The following is a 17975-nucleotide window of genomic DNA, read 5'->3' as shown; positions in this document are numbered from 1 at the left end:
TGAAAAGCTGTCTTTTTGATAGGACTCTAGTGTTTTCACCACAAATTCTCCACTTTCCACTGCAAAACATGCCATAAAAAGGCTCTGCTTTCACTATTTAGTTCTGTGGAAAGATTTTCCTCATTTTATTTGGGCTGTAAAGGGCAAGGCACATCAACTACTTGGATTAATAGACTTGCAGCTGGAGAGCACAAAGTATCTGCTCCACCCAAATAAAGCCTCTCTCGCATGCAGGGATGCTGTACAAGCATGTTGTATCGCAGGGCAATGCAATGCAGACACTGATTGTTGTTCACATATTCTTGGTATAATTTACATGTGCTTAATTGGTTGTGTATATTGTAGGCTTGGATTAGCTATTTAAGAACCTTGTACACAGGACATTTTCTTTTAATGGGATTTATTAAAACTCCTCCTAAGCAAACTGTTGGATGTTTATTTTCATTCTCCTCTCACTGATTTTTAGGGCAAGGAAGGAGGTTAAATAATTCCATGCCCATGAAAAATTATGCACAATGCACATTTTACCAGAGCCAGAAGATGGGGTATTTGTAAAGCTTATGCTGAAAGCAAACAGGTAAAGCTGAGCCTGTTGATCCTCTGTGTGACAGCTCATTGCATAATGGTTTTTAGTTTAACTAGGAAGGAGCAGACTTGGCTAAGAGCAAGCCCCTAACTTTCTTTACCATTGTCCAATAGCTACTTAATACTCTTTCCCCTATTAGAAATGTTTCTTAATCTTCAATCTGAAGCAGATTACTATTTTCCTAATTTCTGGCAACTGGCTTTCAGTTGTGAAATCTTAAGTGTGGAGGAGTGGCGGATCTTGATTCAATCTGTACTTTCATTGAAAAGTTTGTCTTCACCCTTGTCAGCAGGCTTCAGTCCATGAGAGGTATGTTAGAACAGAAGGTCTGGAAGAAACAGTTCATGCTTGAGGTGTGCTCACAAGCCATCCATCTAAATGACTCAGGAGAATGATCTATTTATATATAGGCTTTAGAAGGTAACCCACTTCTTGTTAAATGCTCTGATTTCATGCATCCCAAATTTATATTATGCAATTTCTAGCCAATGCATACAGAGACGTGATAAAGTTTGATATTAAGAGAGACCTCAGAAAACTGAATTTTAAAATGGAAGCATTGGAGTGGTAAGTTATTTTCAGATGGCCATAACTGTGTGCAATTACAAAAACATTTCTCTTGTGTTGAGACTTTGTGTGTCTGGTCTCAGCTCAAAAAGTGAGCTATTTTAGAAAGTTTGAACTGAACCGTCCTAACAATTTAAAACACGTAAACCTGAAAAGATGTATTTTAAAACCTTTTTAGACTTAAAACATATTTGATATCAATAATGTAATTTTGTCCTAGCGATCGACATTTTAAAATTATTTTTGAAGTAGTAAAAGCAGAAAAAATACCTAAGCAGATACTTTCATGTTAACAAACTGACAAGTTGTGCGAGTGGTGTATGGCCTTAACTATGCCTTAAAATACTCCAAGTGAGATAAAATGCCCTTAGCAATGTATGCTCAGTGGGAAGAAGCGACAGCGTTCCACAGCAAAACAAACAGTGGATGTGCAGTGTCCTTCAGAGCACAGGAGTGACCTTCAGAGCATGCATTTCTTTTTCAAAATCATACACAAAATCCAGGCACAACACCGGATATTACTGAAAAGTCTGCACTGTGGAAATACTGATACTACAGGTTCAAGGTACTCAGATACTCTGCTGTGATATGAATCCAGCCATACTGCTACATTATTTTTCTGTCTTGGATTCTCTATGTTAAATGTAGCATTGGGGATAGTTATATCAGCGTTAGCTATATTGGGGGGTTGCCGCTATTTGTTATTTCCTTCTTTAGACTTTAAAATATAATACTCAAAAAAGCAATTACACACGTCACTATGCAAAGGAGATTCTATAATAAATTTGCCAGGAGAAGCTTTTGTAAATTAGTGTGGTCTGCACTATGATGTATTTTCAGGGGTGATAGCTCATATATGGTTTCCTTAAAACAAAAAAAGCCCACAAATCATAGAAAAATCCTCTTAATTTTAACATCGCAAAATAGACTTACCCCAGTTGATTTATTGTTTGTAGAAGATTTATCTCTGGCCAAATGTACTAAAGATAATAAGCATCTCTCTGGAGTCCCTTGCTTGTCAACTGCTGCCTCTTCATCGCTATCCATACTACGACTTAAAAGTCGTTCATTCTCAGAAGATGCATCATTTTCACTGTAAAATAAACCATATGGTTATCTTAGTGAAGCCTCTCATAGGTTGACTCCAATCATTTCCCATTTTGCTATTCTAGAGAAATGGAATAAAATATTTTCTATTTTTTAAAATGCTTTTCATCCCAAATCGTGTGTAACTGCATTCACCTGTTCAGGGTATACATATGATGCCCACCAAGGTACACAGTCATGCAAAGCTTGCAAGAATCCTTTTATAGAAGGATTTTCCACTGAGGACAGTGTTTAGCCCACCTTATTTGTGTTACTCCGGCAGGTATGGCTGCCAGGCAGACCCAACGTTAGAATAAACTGTTATATCATGCCACGTAGAAAATGCTACAGACAAGGAGTTTCCTAAAGGCCTGGAGCAGCTATTTTTACTCCTCTTGCCTAAAAGTGTAGGTGGAACCTTAGTAAGAGCACATATGCAGGAGCAGCACTCGGGTCTGCATTAAAAGAGGAAGTGGAGCCCCAGTGGCAGATGAACTGGCCACACAGAGAGTGGAATAGAGACAAGGTTCTCGTTGGTAGGGCCCATCATCCTCTCTTAGAAACTGGGGGAGGAAAAGCCCTGCTGCAGCAAACTACCAGCATGCCCATCTAATTCCCATTTCTCACTGTAAGAGGTTGAAAGCACAGGGGCAGCTCAGGGGTCCCAGTGACCCGGAGCACATTGTGCTCAAGGCAAGGTTTTAAGATAAAGTGGCTGTGGTCACCTTCGATCTGCCAGGAACTCTAACAGCTGCAATCTTCCTATTGACGGGTTATTCTTTGGTCCGATATACTTGAAAATCTTGGTACTAATTACTTATGTTTTGTTCTTCATATTCTCTATACCAGTGTAGATAGTGACTATGTCCCTCCCCAACTTCAAACTGGAAATATATTTATCTCTTACCCACCTTTTAACAGCCTTAGCTGGAGTTGCTGTAAGTTTTTCAAACTCTTCTTTCTCAGAAAATATCACAACGTTATCTGCAGATCAACAATTAGAGAAATTTAAATTTGCATTGAGTTTCCAAACCAATGTTTTGTTTCATGACCTGGTTCTGCTGGCAACCTTACTGCAAATGTAAATCTCCCTCTTTAATTGCTATCAGAGGACTAAGTGACATTCAAGAAGTATAAAAACTATTATACACAATTCTTTAGTAAACTGACATTGATTTTATACAACTCATAAGAGAAATTGTAATTAAAAAAAATACATTAGGTGTATCTAATGCCGATGTTGTCCTGGACAGAAAAAGCAAAACTAAAGGAATTTATACCTTGCACTTCTTTCTTCTCTTCTTGTGTGTTAGGCTGAGCTTCAACATTTTTCACTGAGTGGCTCTTGCAACAGGCTAGAATGTAAGAAATAAGACTAATTATCTTTGGAAGCCATCTAAATATAGCATTTGCAGCTAAATTTCATGTGCTGAGCAATTACCTTGAGCAGAAGGTTTTGTTTTCACAATGTAAAACATGATGATGAGGACAATGGCAATAGCCATTATGAAGATAGTAGACATGGCAATTATAAGAGCTGTAGCCAGATGTCCTTGTCCTGAAAGATCTGCTGGAATAAACAAAAAAGTATTTTCATAAAGGGGAGATCAGAGAGTAGTTAACAGTTTGCGGTCTGCTCTAAACTTACACTTTGCGTACTCATTTAGTTGATCTGAGTATTGTTACTTATTAAGCATTAGAAGCTTAGCTTTAGAACTCAAAGGCAAACTAATTAACAGTTTTTTAAAAATTGTGACATTTATGCTGCAATAACCAGTTAACAGCATTCATAAAAATATTTGATGACACGATCCATCAGATACAGAAGTGTAGGATATTTTATTATCTGCTAATAATATAGGAAGCTACAAGCAAGCAAGAGAACCATCTTTACTAGTACTTTATTCTGTGAAGCACCATTGAAGAGGAAAAAAAACAGTCCCCCCGCCGAACAACTGGAGTGAGAGCTAAAATGACTTGATAACTATGTCTGCCTCAAAACCTTTGCAGTAAAAAGGAGAACACAACACACGTGTAGAAGAAGTGATGTTTTTCTAACAGAGACTTAAAACAGAGCATGGCTGGAAAGTGAATTTAAAACAAGGTACATGAAAAGGGATTCAGAAGCAGAATTTGGATGCAGCAGACTGGAATCAAAAAGCCACAAAAAGAGGTATAAAATGACAGATGTGCTAAAATGCTTAAAAATTTTAATTTCTCTGAAAAGTTGATCCTCATGATCACGTTTCCAAACAATACCAGGAAGATCAGCATTGTCAGTGCCTCATTAACTCCATCTTTCCTGTTGTGTCTTGTCAAGTCATGGGTTTTTTTAAACTTCATAATTGTGCTGGAGAACGATTTCTGTTAGCTCAATAAGAAACTGGCCATCTTTGTGCATTACATTTTTCTTTACCAGTCTATGCTAAGCTTTGCTGAGGTACAGTGCCATTTCTGTATGTCTACAAATAATGACTTAAATTTATTGCTGGCATTAATGACTACAGTTCAAATCCAATATAAGTCCATTTGACTAAACTAGCAGTGTTGATTAACCACAAAATGACAAATTATTCTGAATTATTTTTAATAGCAGTTTTAGAAATCTAGAAATAGCAGCCATGAAATTCACAATAGATATTTTCAGCTTGCTTGCACTCTGCTTATGCCATTTTCAAAACAAACAGCTGCTAAATTAAATTGGTGAATGCATTCTTACCTTTGTGAGCGTGCTGGTAAGGTGAGAAAGTGCTTGTGCCAGAGGTACTTGGGAAAATAGCTGAAATGCCAGAGGTAGCCCCTGTACCTACAATATAAACAGAAATGTCTTAAACTTTCACGGTGACTTTGTCCAGTCAAAGGAATATCTTGGCACAAATCAACAGAGCCTTTACTTAGCCTGATTGCATTTCCAATTCATTAGCAAAGAACTCATGTACTTGTTGCTTTTTGAAATTTCACTAATACCAGTATGCATTTTAGCCACATTGAAAATTGTGTTACGGACTATATTTCTGCATAGCATCTAGAGGGAATAGAAGAAACCAAAGCTCCTGAATGGTTATGAACTTGGAACAAACCCAGACACAGGCAGGGCCAACTGTTATGCATAGATTCCCATATTACAGATCCATCCTGGGTAGCAGAAAGTTTTCCAGGATCCAAACCCAGGACTCAAACTGTTTACAACCCCCACACTATTATTTGTAACCACAGACCCCAAGTCCCAGCTGTTAGACTCATCAAATTCATGCTTCTCACAAATATCTCTCAGTAGCAGGATCACTGTGAAACTCATGAGATTATGCAAACCCTTATGACCCCACAAGAAAACCTAGGAAGGTGAAAAAAAAATAGTGTTGAATGCTTTTCTCTTCCATGAAGCTGTACTGTCACAAAAGGGAATATTAGAATTTCCCTGCAACCTAGCTGGGCAGTACCTTTTTTACAATTCCCCCTGCTAGTCCAAATCTATAATCTGGGGAAAGACTAAATCCACAGAAATAATGAAATTAAGAACTTAAAGGAATATGTCATGCAGTCAGAAGACTGAGACTGACCAACAGGGGTTTCCATGTCTAACTTCTACCGTTGAGTCTAAAAGTTAATATTAATATTTCATATGGTATCATTCACCAAGTTTTCAAAGCAGTAAACCAAGTCATAAATTAACATATTTTGACGATACCAGTCAATACTCCACATTATTGGGAATAAGGCTGTTGGGAATGGCTTCATACAAGATGGTGTTGGCATAGCATTTCAAAACAGAATAAAAACATTAGGGTCGGGAGAAAACAACTTTCTCTTCATTCTCAAATAAACTTTAATATTATTCGTAGAGTGGTAAAGCTACTATCAAGAGACACTGAAAAACATCTTCTGGCTTGGAGAGGGTATGAAATCCTTCCTGCTTTGTAGTAGCTGTCTATGGATAAAGTCCAGTGATAATTAAATTCAGCAGACCTGAAGGCAAAGGACTGCACCAGTCATCTGGTAAAATACACACAGCATACAGCTCCACCAGCTAGTCTGGCAACTAGAATAGCTGAGAACTAGCCCTGCCATTCTTTCGACCTAGTAAATGCTCTGAGAAATTAAACCCACCAGGTAAACTTGACAGGAAATTAAGTGGTCTGGAATGGTCTGAGAAACATTCCATGGTTAAGAACAAAGCAATATACATGTTCTTCAAATTAAGATAAATGTTTTCTAAAAAGAAAAAAGAAGTACTACCTAACATAAAACATGGCTGCATGTAGTGAATGCGAAAAGTGCACTTAAAGGGGCCACAAAGTACGAGTTGCAGATATCTTCAAAAGAAATTTTCTTTAACAATGATAAAACTTCTTTCAAACCTCATTTGTTGGAAGGAAATGAATCCATTTATTATAATTGGAGTTGGTTTTTTTCCCCCAAACTGAAGAAGTGTTTTCATAATTGGAGGGTTTTTTTTTTCCCAAACTGAAGAAGTGTTTTCATAAATTTTTAAATACATCAATTTGTTAATATGCTTTTCACACTATGTAAATGATGGGCAGATTATATAAGTCTTGCCTCTGGTCCCTTCTCTGTAATACATTTCCTTCTAAGAAGAATTAGTTATGAGCTCCAGAAACTGCAATAAACCAGTAGACCATTTTATGTATCAGTAGATGAAGATGTCATCTGCACATAGAGGAGATTAAGGGCAGATAATTTGTTAAATTTTCAACAATTCTTCACAAAACTGAAGTGAATCATCCTTAGTCTCAACCTCTGTATTTACTTATCATGGCTGAACAACTGTAAATTTAGTAAATGTGGTATCCCGATGCTTTTCTTCATGTCCACAGCTACCAGGCTTACGCCTATTCTTGCAGTCCCCCTGGCAAATCCAATTACAGCCAATAATAATTCTGTACAGACCTTGCAAGCTACAACAAGCCAACAATAGCTTTTCTTACACTGCCTTTCAGTTAACACAGGCAAGCCGTGCTGCTTTGTCTGTGTGGAGTTTATCTAACAAGCTTCAGCTCGTCTCCTCCATAGCAAGTTTTATCAAACTCTCCTCTCTTTTCCTTCATCTGATATACAGAGCCATTGAAGTATTTCTGCCTAATCAATCTTTCAATCATTTGGTATTGTTAAGCTCATGTTTTGCACCTGTCTGTGAAAGGAAGTAGAGACTTCCAAGGTGGGAAGTCATGCAGCAGCACGTACTACCGGAAAAGTAGGGAAGAAGATCATCCATTCTTAAATTCAGCATCATTGTCACACTTCACCCAGCTCTATCCCTACGTCAGGATGTGGCATGTTGCCCACGCCATGCGTACACATACACGAACCTCTCCTGTGCAGAAGACTGAGCAACTTTGGTTCTAGAGCCTACATGCAGAATCTTCTTTGCATGGGAATGGGGCCACCTTATTTGTTCTGTAGTGCCCGTCGTGGCAAAATCAAAGCTAGTGCTAGAACGTGATGGCCTTTTACATATGCCTGGTGGGAGTTGGTAGTTATGCATATTTTAAGCCCATTATAAAATTTAATAATTTGGCATATTCATTATGAGCCAAGATTTTTCTTTGGATGTGGCTAAGAAGAAAGTGCCAATTCATGCACCTGCACTACAAGAGGAACCAAAAATGCCAGCTTCTGCAGAAGTTTAGTTCTCATTGGTTTTGTGTGAGCAAAAAGAAATAGAACTCGTAGCTGCTGTTTTTTCCCAGTCAACTCCACTACGACTGCAATATCAGTTGGTCATGTGCATATCCAGTTTTGCATCCCAATCACTTCATTAATTCTGGTTCCAATATACAAGACACATATAATCTATAAGGACTTACAACTTAGGCAAAGACATCCTAAGGTGATAGAGTACAACATATGGAAACAACTTTGTTTCAAGCACAAAAGAAGACTGATGACTGTAATATAGCGGTACAAGAGTGGTTCATGTTCCTAGACACCTGTGTGTAATATTATAGGAATGTGATAAAGACATTAGGAAAGAAGTTTATCACTGAAGGTTGGTCAGCTTTTGTATTATAAATGTATTAATTCAAAGATCGTTATTTAGTAATAACTTTCCGGGGTCTAAATACACTTTCATTAAAAATCCCCATACTTTTTGTGTATAAGAACTATTCTTATTCAGGATATATTACAGGACTATTATTGTTGTTCACGTGTCTCGAGACAGACTGACAATAAGTGACAAACAAAACTACCAGATTTGTGAGAGGAGGACGGCGCAGGGAAGGGAGATTTTACCAACATGACCCCTTGCAAGTGCTTGTGAGTGAATAAAATCTGGTGCAGTAGTAGACCATATGTGCTCCTGACATATGTTGCCGTGGGTGTCAGTTTACTGGTCCACGCATAGGACTGCTGCTCAGAGCTAGCAACAGCTTTTTAAAGTTTTTAAATGCTTGATGGCTTATTATAAAAATACCCAAAATATATATACAGCAGACTGTCAGAGTGATCCCAAAATAAGAAATGTTTTAAAAATGTCTTTGCATTTATATGTATCTATTTCTTGCCATCGAGTACAGCCTGTTTTACCTTGATGCATTCCTCTTCTCATAGCCATGGTCTACCTATGAATGGCATTGCGTACTCACTACTGGCAGCCAAGCTGCGAGTGCTGTCACTGAGGTTGTTTTACAGGAGCAAAGTAAGATAAAGCACACACACAAATAAATAGCCAGCACCCTGGAATATGAAAACCTGAAAGATGAAAAATAAACTACATCGAGCTGAAATTCAATAAAGGTAGACAGTTTATAGCCGATCAAGTCACTGAAAACTAGATCATTTAATTATGACTAAACCTAGTCATAATTAAAGGCCTAGGTATTTAGAAATCAGAGGTCAGAATTTTCAGATTAATGTAAATTTGTGTGCAGTACACAGGAAAGGTTTGGTTTCAAACTTAAGGAAAGAACCATTCATATGGAAACCCTGAGTACCTGGAAAGTAATGGAAGTTGAAGCAGCAGGTAAACCCCAGCCACACTGTAAGGCATCTACATATGACTTCAGTACTCAAACATTAACTAACCCTGAATAGATTGTATATTAATTTCATAAATACCTCTATCAACAGAGACTATCCTAGACGATGGAGGATCACCTGACTGCTTTTTATTTTACTGCCTCCCCTTTTCAGGAGACAAGCAGAATACTATAAGGCAGCTTTACTCAAATGTTTCTTGGAGCCAGAGACAGATACTTCAGTTACTGAAGGTAGTTGTTAAACCAGAAAAAGCTCAAAGCAAATTGAATCCTGAAATCAAACCTTCTAAAAATGATGATAACTAGATTCTCCTGGAATTTTATTTTAGCTCTGGTCATTGTTGCTCAAAGTGAGCTCTGCTGTTCAGACATATAAAAGGAAATACTTTATGCTGCTGTGTATATGTTAATGTCTTTCACTGTTCTATTTCTCTCTCCTTTAATTTGCCCAGGTGGGGAAGCGGTGATGATTATAGGCTGCATGAAATTGCAACAAATTTGTTTTTATTTGTAATTTATTTGCATCTGTCAAAGTTTTGTTTTGGATTCACTGGGAGCCGTAATCATTGCACTGTAGTGGAAAGTCAGAGCCACATGCTTCATGAATTAATCCTAAGTCCAGGAATTCAGCCTTATCACCTCTTTCTCTGTACAACGTGAAGGGAATAACTGCCATGTCAACCCCACTATGGTGATTTCAGAGCATTACAAAGAAGAAAACGTATCGGCAAGGAGCTGCACTCCCATTTTCCATGTCTTGGTGTCCAGCCTGTACAGGTGGTGGAAAGCTGCAACCCTTGCAGGTTTTACAGCTCAAGAGCCTGGGCAGAGAGATGCTGCCTGCCAACATTTCCCAAGAGCAGGTGGTGCTCACTGTGGGAGCTGCAGCTCTGTCACGGGTGAAAACATCAAAGTCATCGGAGTTTTCCTTCAGGAAAGCTGTACTGGGACCAGATGCCCCCCTGAGTGATACCTTGGCTACCTTTTCCAGCAGCTGAAGATAACAATGCCCATATTCGCTTCTTATATCCCTCCCCTTGAAGTTTCAGGGCTGAGGCTGGCAAATTTTGTCCTAAGGTTAGGTTCCTTTGTTAGCTCCAGCTAATCCAGCTAATAAGCCCTGTAAACATAATTTGAAACTGAAGGAAAAAAACTCCTGATGTTGATAATATTACAAAAGGACAAAACTGGCAAGGAAATAAAATCAGTACTATTACAAAGAATGGAGAGTTAAAATAAAAATTTCTGAAGTAATTGTTTTTCACCAATACAAGCCTTTTTGGTGTTAGGCTTGTTTGTGTTAAGCATTTCAATTAAGGAGACTGAATTCTCAGTCTTCAGTACGTGGGTATGGACGAGATCCCCTGATTAGAGCATGTCACATTAAGCCATCAGCCTGTTAGTCAGTTGTTCCATCTCATCTGTTTAGTTGTTTTCCATGTTCTAATGATACAACAATAAAAATGATCTTTCATGTTTCTAGATGCTATTCATTTCCTGGTAATTAAAAAAATAACTTGACTACATTTGTTTTCCATTGTTTTTTTTTTTTTTCCAATTTTCCTAAGACGTCATTCATAGGAGTTAGATTTAAAAACTTACACAGGTTAATTATTGCATCTGTTTGCTTGTATATGATCAGCAAAAAAGGCATGAGGAAATAACAGTATTTTTTGCCTATGCACATGTATGAATATATACAATATGTGACAAAGAAAATCCTAAATCAGTGCCAAAGTTCTCGTGTTAAATAATTTGTGAGTGGAAAAGGATTGGGATGTTTTATGTAGTTGTATAAATAAAACTTCAAATGAAATGTCTTTCAAGTTTTTATAGTGGGGTTTGATTCCGTTTTCCTTCATCATTTTTGAACTGGAATGTCAAATATCAAAGTTTGAGGAGAAGAGCAGAGTTAATATACATAAACTGATATAGAATTGCAGCTGCTAAAAGACACAATCTCTTCCAGCAGTCACTGTACCTTTCTACGAAGAAACCCCATGTAGGTTAAAATCTGGTTTTTGCATGTGCTTTTACGTTGGATAAAAAAACCCCAAACACAAACCCTCTACTCCCTACACAGTCAGAGGCCTCAAGTGACTCCAATTCCAGTGGCAAAAATCCAGCTTATTAACTGTGGGAAGCCACATCTTAAAAGTGGTTTGGTGCTCCTTACCTTCATTCTTTGATTTGCGTAGGAAACCTGCCCTCCCCTACTGTCTGCAGTGCTGCTATTCACCACAGAGGTATCACACCTCAATTTAGTGTCAGCAAGGGGCACTGATGGCTCATGATCTGCTTCATGCAGAAGGTCTTGCATCTTTGATGTTTTGCCATTGCACTCCCCCATGCTTAGCAAACCAGTCTTGAGGCTCCTAACAACAGACCTGAACAAGCTGCGTGCTGAGAGAGCCCAGAAGTCTTATGCAGGTATATCACAGTTCACAGCATAGGAAAAATTGCAGTCTTTATGGTGATGTTCACCCTTTTTCCAGTAAGAAAGCCCCTCTGGATACACAACACGCATCCTTCCACTCACATCTGCACAACCCCTTCCCCTACATGCCCACTGCCCACAACCGGCCAGAGTCCAGTATCTCTCCCAGACTGCAGAACACTATTGCTCACATCCTTCAGCCCAGAGAGAAAGTTTCAACACTGTAACCTAATGACACCTTTGACTCAATTAAATCTCTGACCACTGTGAAATGTCACCTGTTCTCCTCCCTCTATTTTCCATGCTATTTTGTGCTATTTATTTCTCAAGACCCTTGAGAGGGGGAAAAAAAAAAACAGGCCCATCAGGGAATCTCTCTCTCAATTCCAGTCCTTTCTACGCTAATATTTCCAGATGCTGGGACTCGAGGTGTTCATCTTGTTTCCTCAGCCATTTCAAGGTTTATTGACTGCGTAGGAGATGAAAGTTGCACAGCAGGCTCTTGGAGTTGAAAGCTATTTGTTTACCCTTTGATCAAACTCAAATACTTTTCTGCCAGATAAAATGTATCATCAGGCAAATTCTTTGAGCTGGTTTCCATGCAGGAGCACACACACTCTACTTCACTCTCCCTCTGTAACACGCAGGCCAGGCACTTCCCTAGCAACGTGTGTTTTGCCAGCTAGGTAGAGAACCACTCTTTTCCCCGGAGGTGTTGAAGGCCAGGTTGGATGGGGCCTTGGGCAGCCTGATCTGGTGGGAGGTTGGAACTGGATGACCTTTAAGGTCCCTTCCAACCCAAACTATTCTATGATTCTACCCTGTCTCAAACCTAATGAAAGCCTGAAATGGGATTTATCTGTCCTCATTTTTTCTGTCTAGTAGTGTAAAGACAAAGCCTGTCTCTCCCAGCTTCCTATTTTTAAGTAATTTGCCATCTTTGTTTCCTTGCAACCCATTGGGTCTCATTTCTCCAGAAGTGTGCTGCAGGTAGGAGTATCTGAAGAAAAGGATCTTGAGGGGAGAGGAACCCCTTTAGTGGCGAGTCCAGGCCACTAAGTACTGTTCAATGCTATTTCAAAATCTCAAGAAAGGAACAGAAGATTCCTGAGGCCATTTGCAATTCTCATTCTGGGTCCTCCACCATGACAGCCAATAAATAAACAGAAGTTGTTCTGCATAGAGGAACCACTCCTGCCAAACAGCTTTTACTATCCTTCATATGACAGAAACTGCATGCTCACATTAAGGTTAAGTGTTCAGAGTGCTACACTTAGATGAGTTTGGAATCACAAACCTTAAAAAAATTATGCAGTTATGCAGCATGGACATGTCACTTCTCCTTTTATCTGACTGGTATAATCTGATGACAGTAAAACATGTGATGAAGATCATTTGCTAATACTAGATTTTATGCTGCCTGCCACAACAACAGTGAGCTTTTCAAGAAGTTCCTGCAGCAAGGCTGATTTTCACAGAATCACTAGCTTGGAAAAGACCTCCAAGATCATCAAGTCCAACCATTCCTATCAACCACTAAACCATGCCACTGAGCATCTCATCCACCCATCTTTTAAATACCTCCAGGGATGGTGACTCAACCACCTCCCCGGGCAGCCTCTGCCAGTGCCCCATGACCCTTTCTGTGAAAATTTTTTTTCTGAGGTTCAGGTCCAGCCTGAACCTCCCCTGGCGGAGCTTGAGGCCATTCCTCCTTGTCCCGTCCCCTGTCACTTGGGAGAAGAGGCCAGCTCCCTCCCCTCCACAACCTCCTTTCAGGTAGTGTAGAGAGCAATGAGGTCTCCCCTCAGCCTCCTCTTCTCAAGGCTAAACAACCCCAGTTCCCTCAGCCACTCCTCGTAAGACCTGTACTCCTTCTGGAGTACCAATTATTGTCTATGAATTAGGGAGCTGCCATTCCAACCAGGGCCCAGAGGTTCAGACATCATAACTGAATTTACCTGGGCTCAGTGATTTGAGGGATTTGGATTTTAAGAAGTTTTCCTACTTTTTGAACACTTGTAATCAAATGGTTGAATTCACAGACTTAATTAAAATTGTAATGTTTACTTCTTCTAGGACTTCTGTTTTCTCCTACCTTAACACCCAGTCAATTTGTTGATTCATCCACCTGCTTAAATTCTTCCCAAGGATAATATATTTATTTGTGTTTTATTGAAGTTAAAAACTGCATGCGGTTAATCAGGTGTGCAATTCGTACTTTCCTCACAGAACTAAGCACATTAAATATAGCATCTGCCAGATATCCAATAAAAGACAAAGATTTGGTTTTTTAGATTGAGTAATAACCATAAGACCTGGCCCTTGCCAAATCAGTAAGCCACAGCATGTCTGATACTACTAAAAACCCATTTCAGAATGTGTTTGAGACAGACTGTCAGAGCTGAGGAAGTGATTCATTACTGGCTATCAGCTACCAGCAGGCACGGTTGTATTCCCATCAACAGGGCAGCCAGCCTACACATGCATACAGAAGGTGTTTCCACATTCTCTTACCATATTCCCTCATCTCCCACTGAGACTCCTAACCTCATGTTTTCACTTACCTCTCCACCTTCTTCCCATTTCTCACATTCAGATCCTCCCTTGCTTCATCTCCAAATACAGACCTCAATTCAGCAAAATCACATTCACCCTTCCCTCACCCACTCCTGCCTTCTCAGGCAGAAGGGCATGTCTCACAACCAAGTGGGTTTCTGCACTCCGACGGGTTGAGCGGCTGTACAACGGATCAGCCAGTTTTACACGCAGACAGTTCAGGACATGCTTCCACCCAGGTTGTTACGACTCACCAGGAGCTCTGTGAGGTGGTAATTATACGCTGGCTCATCTGAGCACTAGCACTTTAGGAAAGGTGGTAGCTGCTAATGACCTATCCTCCTTTGAAGTGGCTCACAGAGCACCAATGATAGACAGTTCAGCAGCATCTGAACTCAGTAATTGCTATTTATGTACACAAATAAATGCTGGGGGACTTCTGTGTCAACCTTTGTTTTCAAATCAAGCAGGCAAAATATTGCATTTCTTTTTCATGATAAAAACTTTTATAAGAACAGAACATGAGCAGGATTTTGGTTTTAGATGTATCAAGTTTCTCTAGGGGACTGCCTTTTTTTCTCATCTGTACCAGATTCTCAAAGAGGGTGTTGAAGTAATTTGTTCATCAAAGAGAACTTAATTTTTCCTTTTCTTTTTCTCACTTTCTTTAACCCTTAGGGGTTAAAGCAGCCTTCTATGGGGTTACCTCTGCAATAGAGTGCTAGTATGTGGCTGTGCATCCTCTCCATGGCATGAGGATAGATAAGCCATTGCACACACACAGCATGCAAATGATTAGATACTGCTCGGGTGCAGCACACACATGCTTACACATTTTTCTATTAGCCAACTAAAGCTTCTTTCATCAACGGAATCTATATAATTAGCTCTCTTAACAGTGCTGACTATCATACACCATCGTCAACCCTTGTACCACTTTGAAACCCAAGAGTATGAAAAGGTGTGATGCATTTTGCAGTGTCCCACGTTTGCTTCATAGCTGAATTGAAACTGAATAATACAAAGATTTGTGACTTCCTGTAGCTACTGGTTGAGCAACCATAAGAAGTGCTTTACAGGAGGTCTTAACAGATGAAAACTCAGCACAACTGAACAGTAGCAGGTCCTAAAATCAAAGGTTCTGATCTCTCCCCAAATGCTCAGCATTTCCCTCCTTCATTAGCAAGGCTGGTTGGAAGGAGCTATTGCTATACTGAAGACGGCTTTAATGTTTGAACGTAAAAATCATCACTGAAAGATCTCATATTGAGCTTCTGGATGATTCCTAATCAAAACCAGATGAAATGCATAGAAATTGCAGAACACTTACATTCCTTGGTGTTAGGAGGCGCCAACAAGCATGAGTAGCAAACCATCCCGTATATGTTGCGAGGTCTGTTTTCCAGCATGTAGTAACTGAAATGAAGGGCAAGATGAGGCAAAACAGTGTAAATTAATACGCTTCAACTGAGCATGGTTCAGCAGCAACCAATTATACTGAGATAACATCATTCAAAAAAAACTTTTATAAGAAATTTGATGCAAAGATTATTCTTTTTTTAAAAACTGCCTCAATAGAGACAGTGTTTCTCTTCTTCCTTTCCCTCTAAAAGGCAATTCATCAACCATCAAGCCTACACGACACAAAGTAGTAACATTGCCTAAAACAACATTATTCTCCCTGCTGAGTTCAAGCTGCAGTTTATAGCATGCTCTGAAATAAAATTTTTCAAAATAAAGGAACACTATTTTTTGAAGCAGTAATCTTTCAGGCAAGACCACCAGTTGGATATGTTTGGCTAATTTTCTTCACAAATGCCATAAGAATAATCTCATCAACATTAGAGCCAAATCTGTGCCAAATCAGCATAAAAAAATACAGGATAATACCACCCTTAGAGGGAAAGCCGGAATAGATTTTACAGTTTTGGTTGTTTGTTATCTTGTTTTGGTGGGTTTTTTTTGTTTTGTTTTTTATTTCCTTGCTTAATAGTCTAGAAATTAGTCCTTGCAAGTGGAATTATAGTGCAAAGGAAAGAATGTAATGATTTGAAATTCTTCTCTACTGATAAGTTCAGTGTTGAAATAAGGTAATTGGTTATGCAAGAATTGAATCCACAGGCAACCTAATGAGTAAATTACATCAAAATCATACACACTTGATGTTCTGGATATGTTTCAACTAATCACTTGCAAATCACTACAAATTTTAATGAAGATATTAATAAATTTATAATCCATTCTATTTAAACAGGTACTCAATACCATAAGCACTTATGCAATGAGGAATTTGTTTTCTGCTCTCTTTTACCCACCTATGTGAGTGCAGTATGTTTTTATTCTGGAAAACAAATGCATTGTTAGGAAATTACTGCTGAGACTGTCCATGAAAATCCATCAGTCATTCACGAGTGAATGATGCAGCCTACAAATAAGGGTTATAGGTCCAGGAAATGGAGTACGCAGGCATACAAGGGAGAAACGGCAGCTAGAGGTACCTCAGAGGGCAGGTAAACTGAACAAGGATCCTCCTTTCTTTCTTATTGGTTTTAAAAGATTTGCCTTTACTCTTCCTTTTGAACGCCCCTTGTGCCCTGCCTGCCACTTCACTCTTCTGTCAGGAACAAAACTTCATCTCTTTCCTCTCTTATGGGGGCCTGTGTAACATCAGCTTGAGAAGTAGTTAATAAATATGCGGGAAATAACCAAGCCATTAAAAAAAGAGTGGCGGGCCAAAGATACATATAAATCAAAAAAAGTAATATAAAGGACAGTTAGAATCCACAGTCTAATAGCTACAGTGGTTTAGCAAAGACACACAGCCCTTCTGACAGTTAATTAAATCAATCTGGTGGAATATTTCTTGGTTTTCATCACAATGTAGAATGGTGGAGGACGTGTGAAGAAAACTGAAGAGGTTGCTCATGTCAAGCAAAACTGTTCACCCATGTGAGTAGGAAGCCCTGCAGCTGCAAATATTAATCATTCACCCCTATGAAGTACTGGTAACAGATTTCTGTTTCTGGTTGCTTTGCAATGCACTAAATATTAAAAGTGATGTTGGAAATAACTGATTCCTTTTTATGGCTAACTACAGAGAAGTGGCCCATTAACGAAATCATTAATTTTCAGTGTTACTTTTCCACTATGAGGCTCATTATTTCTCTTTACTTTGCACCTGCCAGGCTCAGATTTTAAAGCGTTACAGGTAAAATCTGAAAGTAAGGGCCAGACCAAAAAACAGACTGAGGCGTCTTCTGACTTAACACCATGGTGGTTTATGGTTTATCTGAAGCTAACCTTAGTGGCATCATATCTCAGAGACACAGCACCAGGTTTAGGCCTACCCTGCTGTGGGGAACGGGTCACCTGGGACCACAGGGGGCCCTGATGTCACCAGTGGACAGTCTGCGAAGAGACAACAAGGAGGTGGTGAGCGCAAAGGTGGAGGCATCCGCTGCCTTACCCAGAACAGCAGAAAGGGGTTTTATTTCATTAGAAATTCACTGGGTAAAACTTTTCATTCAGAAAACAGAGAAAAGAGCTCATTCCTTTTCCTAAAACAGCTCAAAGAAGAGAACTGAACCTGTATTTGCTATAACCATGGACAAGCGCACGAAAAGAGTATCTGCATCAGTAGCAGAGGCGTTGATGACTATATTTTAAAAGAAAATTATCTCTTTGCAATTCCATCTTGTGAGGAGGCCAGAGACTTACTTTGAGCTGAAAACAGGTGCTGGGA

The 17975-nt window shown here is 39.2% G+C and overlaps 1 protein-coding gene across 5 annotated transcripts in view; it reads right to left on the bottom strand.

The window, feature by feature from the left end:
• The window catches only part of EDAR (ectodysplasin A receptor), a 73923-nt gene that overhangs the window by 4888 nt on the left and 51060 nt on the right, over positions 1-17975 (bottom strand). For 3 of the 5 annotated variants that reach the window (XM_054075207.1, XM_054075184.1, XM_009557891.2), the window contains exons 5-10: positions 15564-15649; positions 4959-5045; positions 3681-3809; positions 3520-3594; positions 3151-3223; positions 2087-2246 (exon numbers count right to left, since the gene is read on the bottom strand). In XM_054075207.1, the coding sequence (XP_053931182.1) occupies positions 2087-2246; positions 3151-3223; positions 3520-3594; positions 3681-3809; positions 4959-5045; positions 15564-15649 (610 nt within the window). The remainder of the gene's footprint in view (positions 1-2086; positions 2247-3150; positions 3224-3519; positions 3595-3680; positions 3810-4958; positions 5046-15563; positions 15650-17975) is intronic. The other 2 variants (XM_054075190.1, XM_009557892.2) reach the window with 1 other exon arrangement.

This window comes from Cuculus canorus, chromosome 1, assembly GCF_017976375.1.
Source record: "Cuculus canorus isolate bCucCan1 chromosome 1, bCucCan1.pri, whole genome shotgun sequence".
NCBI classification, from domain to species: Eukaryota; Metazoa; Chordata; class Aves; order Cuculiformes; family Cuculidae; genus Cuculus; species Cuculus canorus.
The sequence above is the reverse complement of the archived record's forward strand: the minus strand, read 5'-3'. Positions and strand labels throughout refer to the sequence as shown.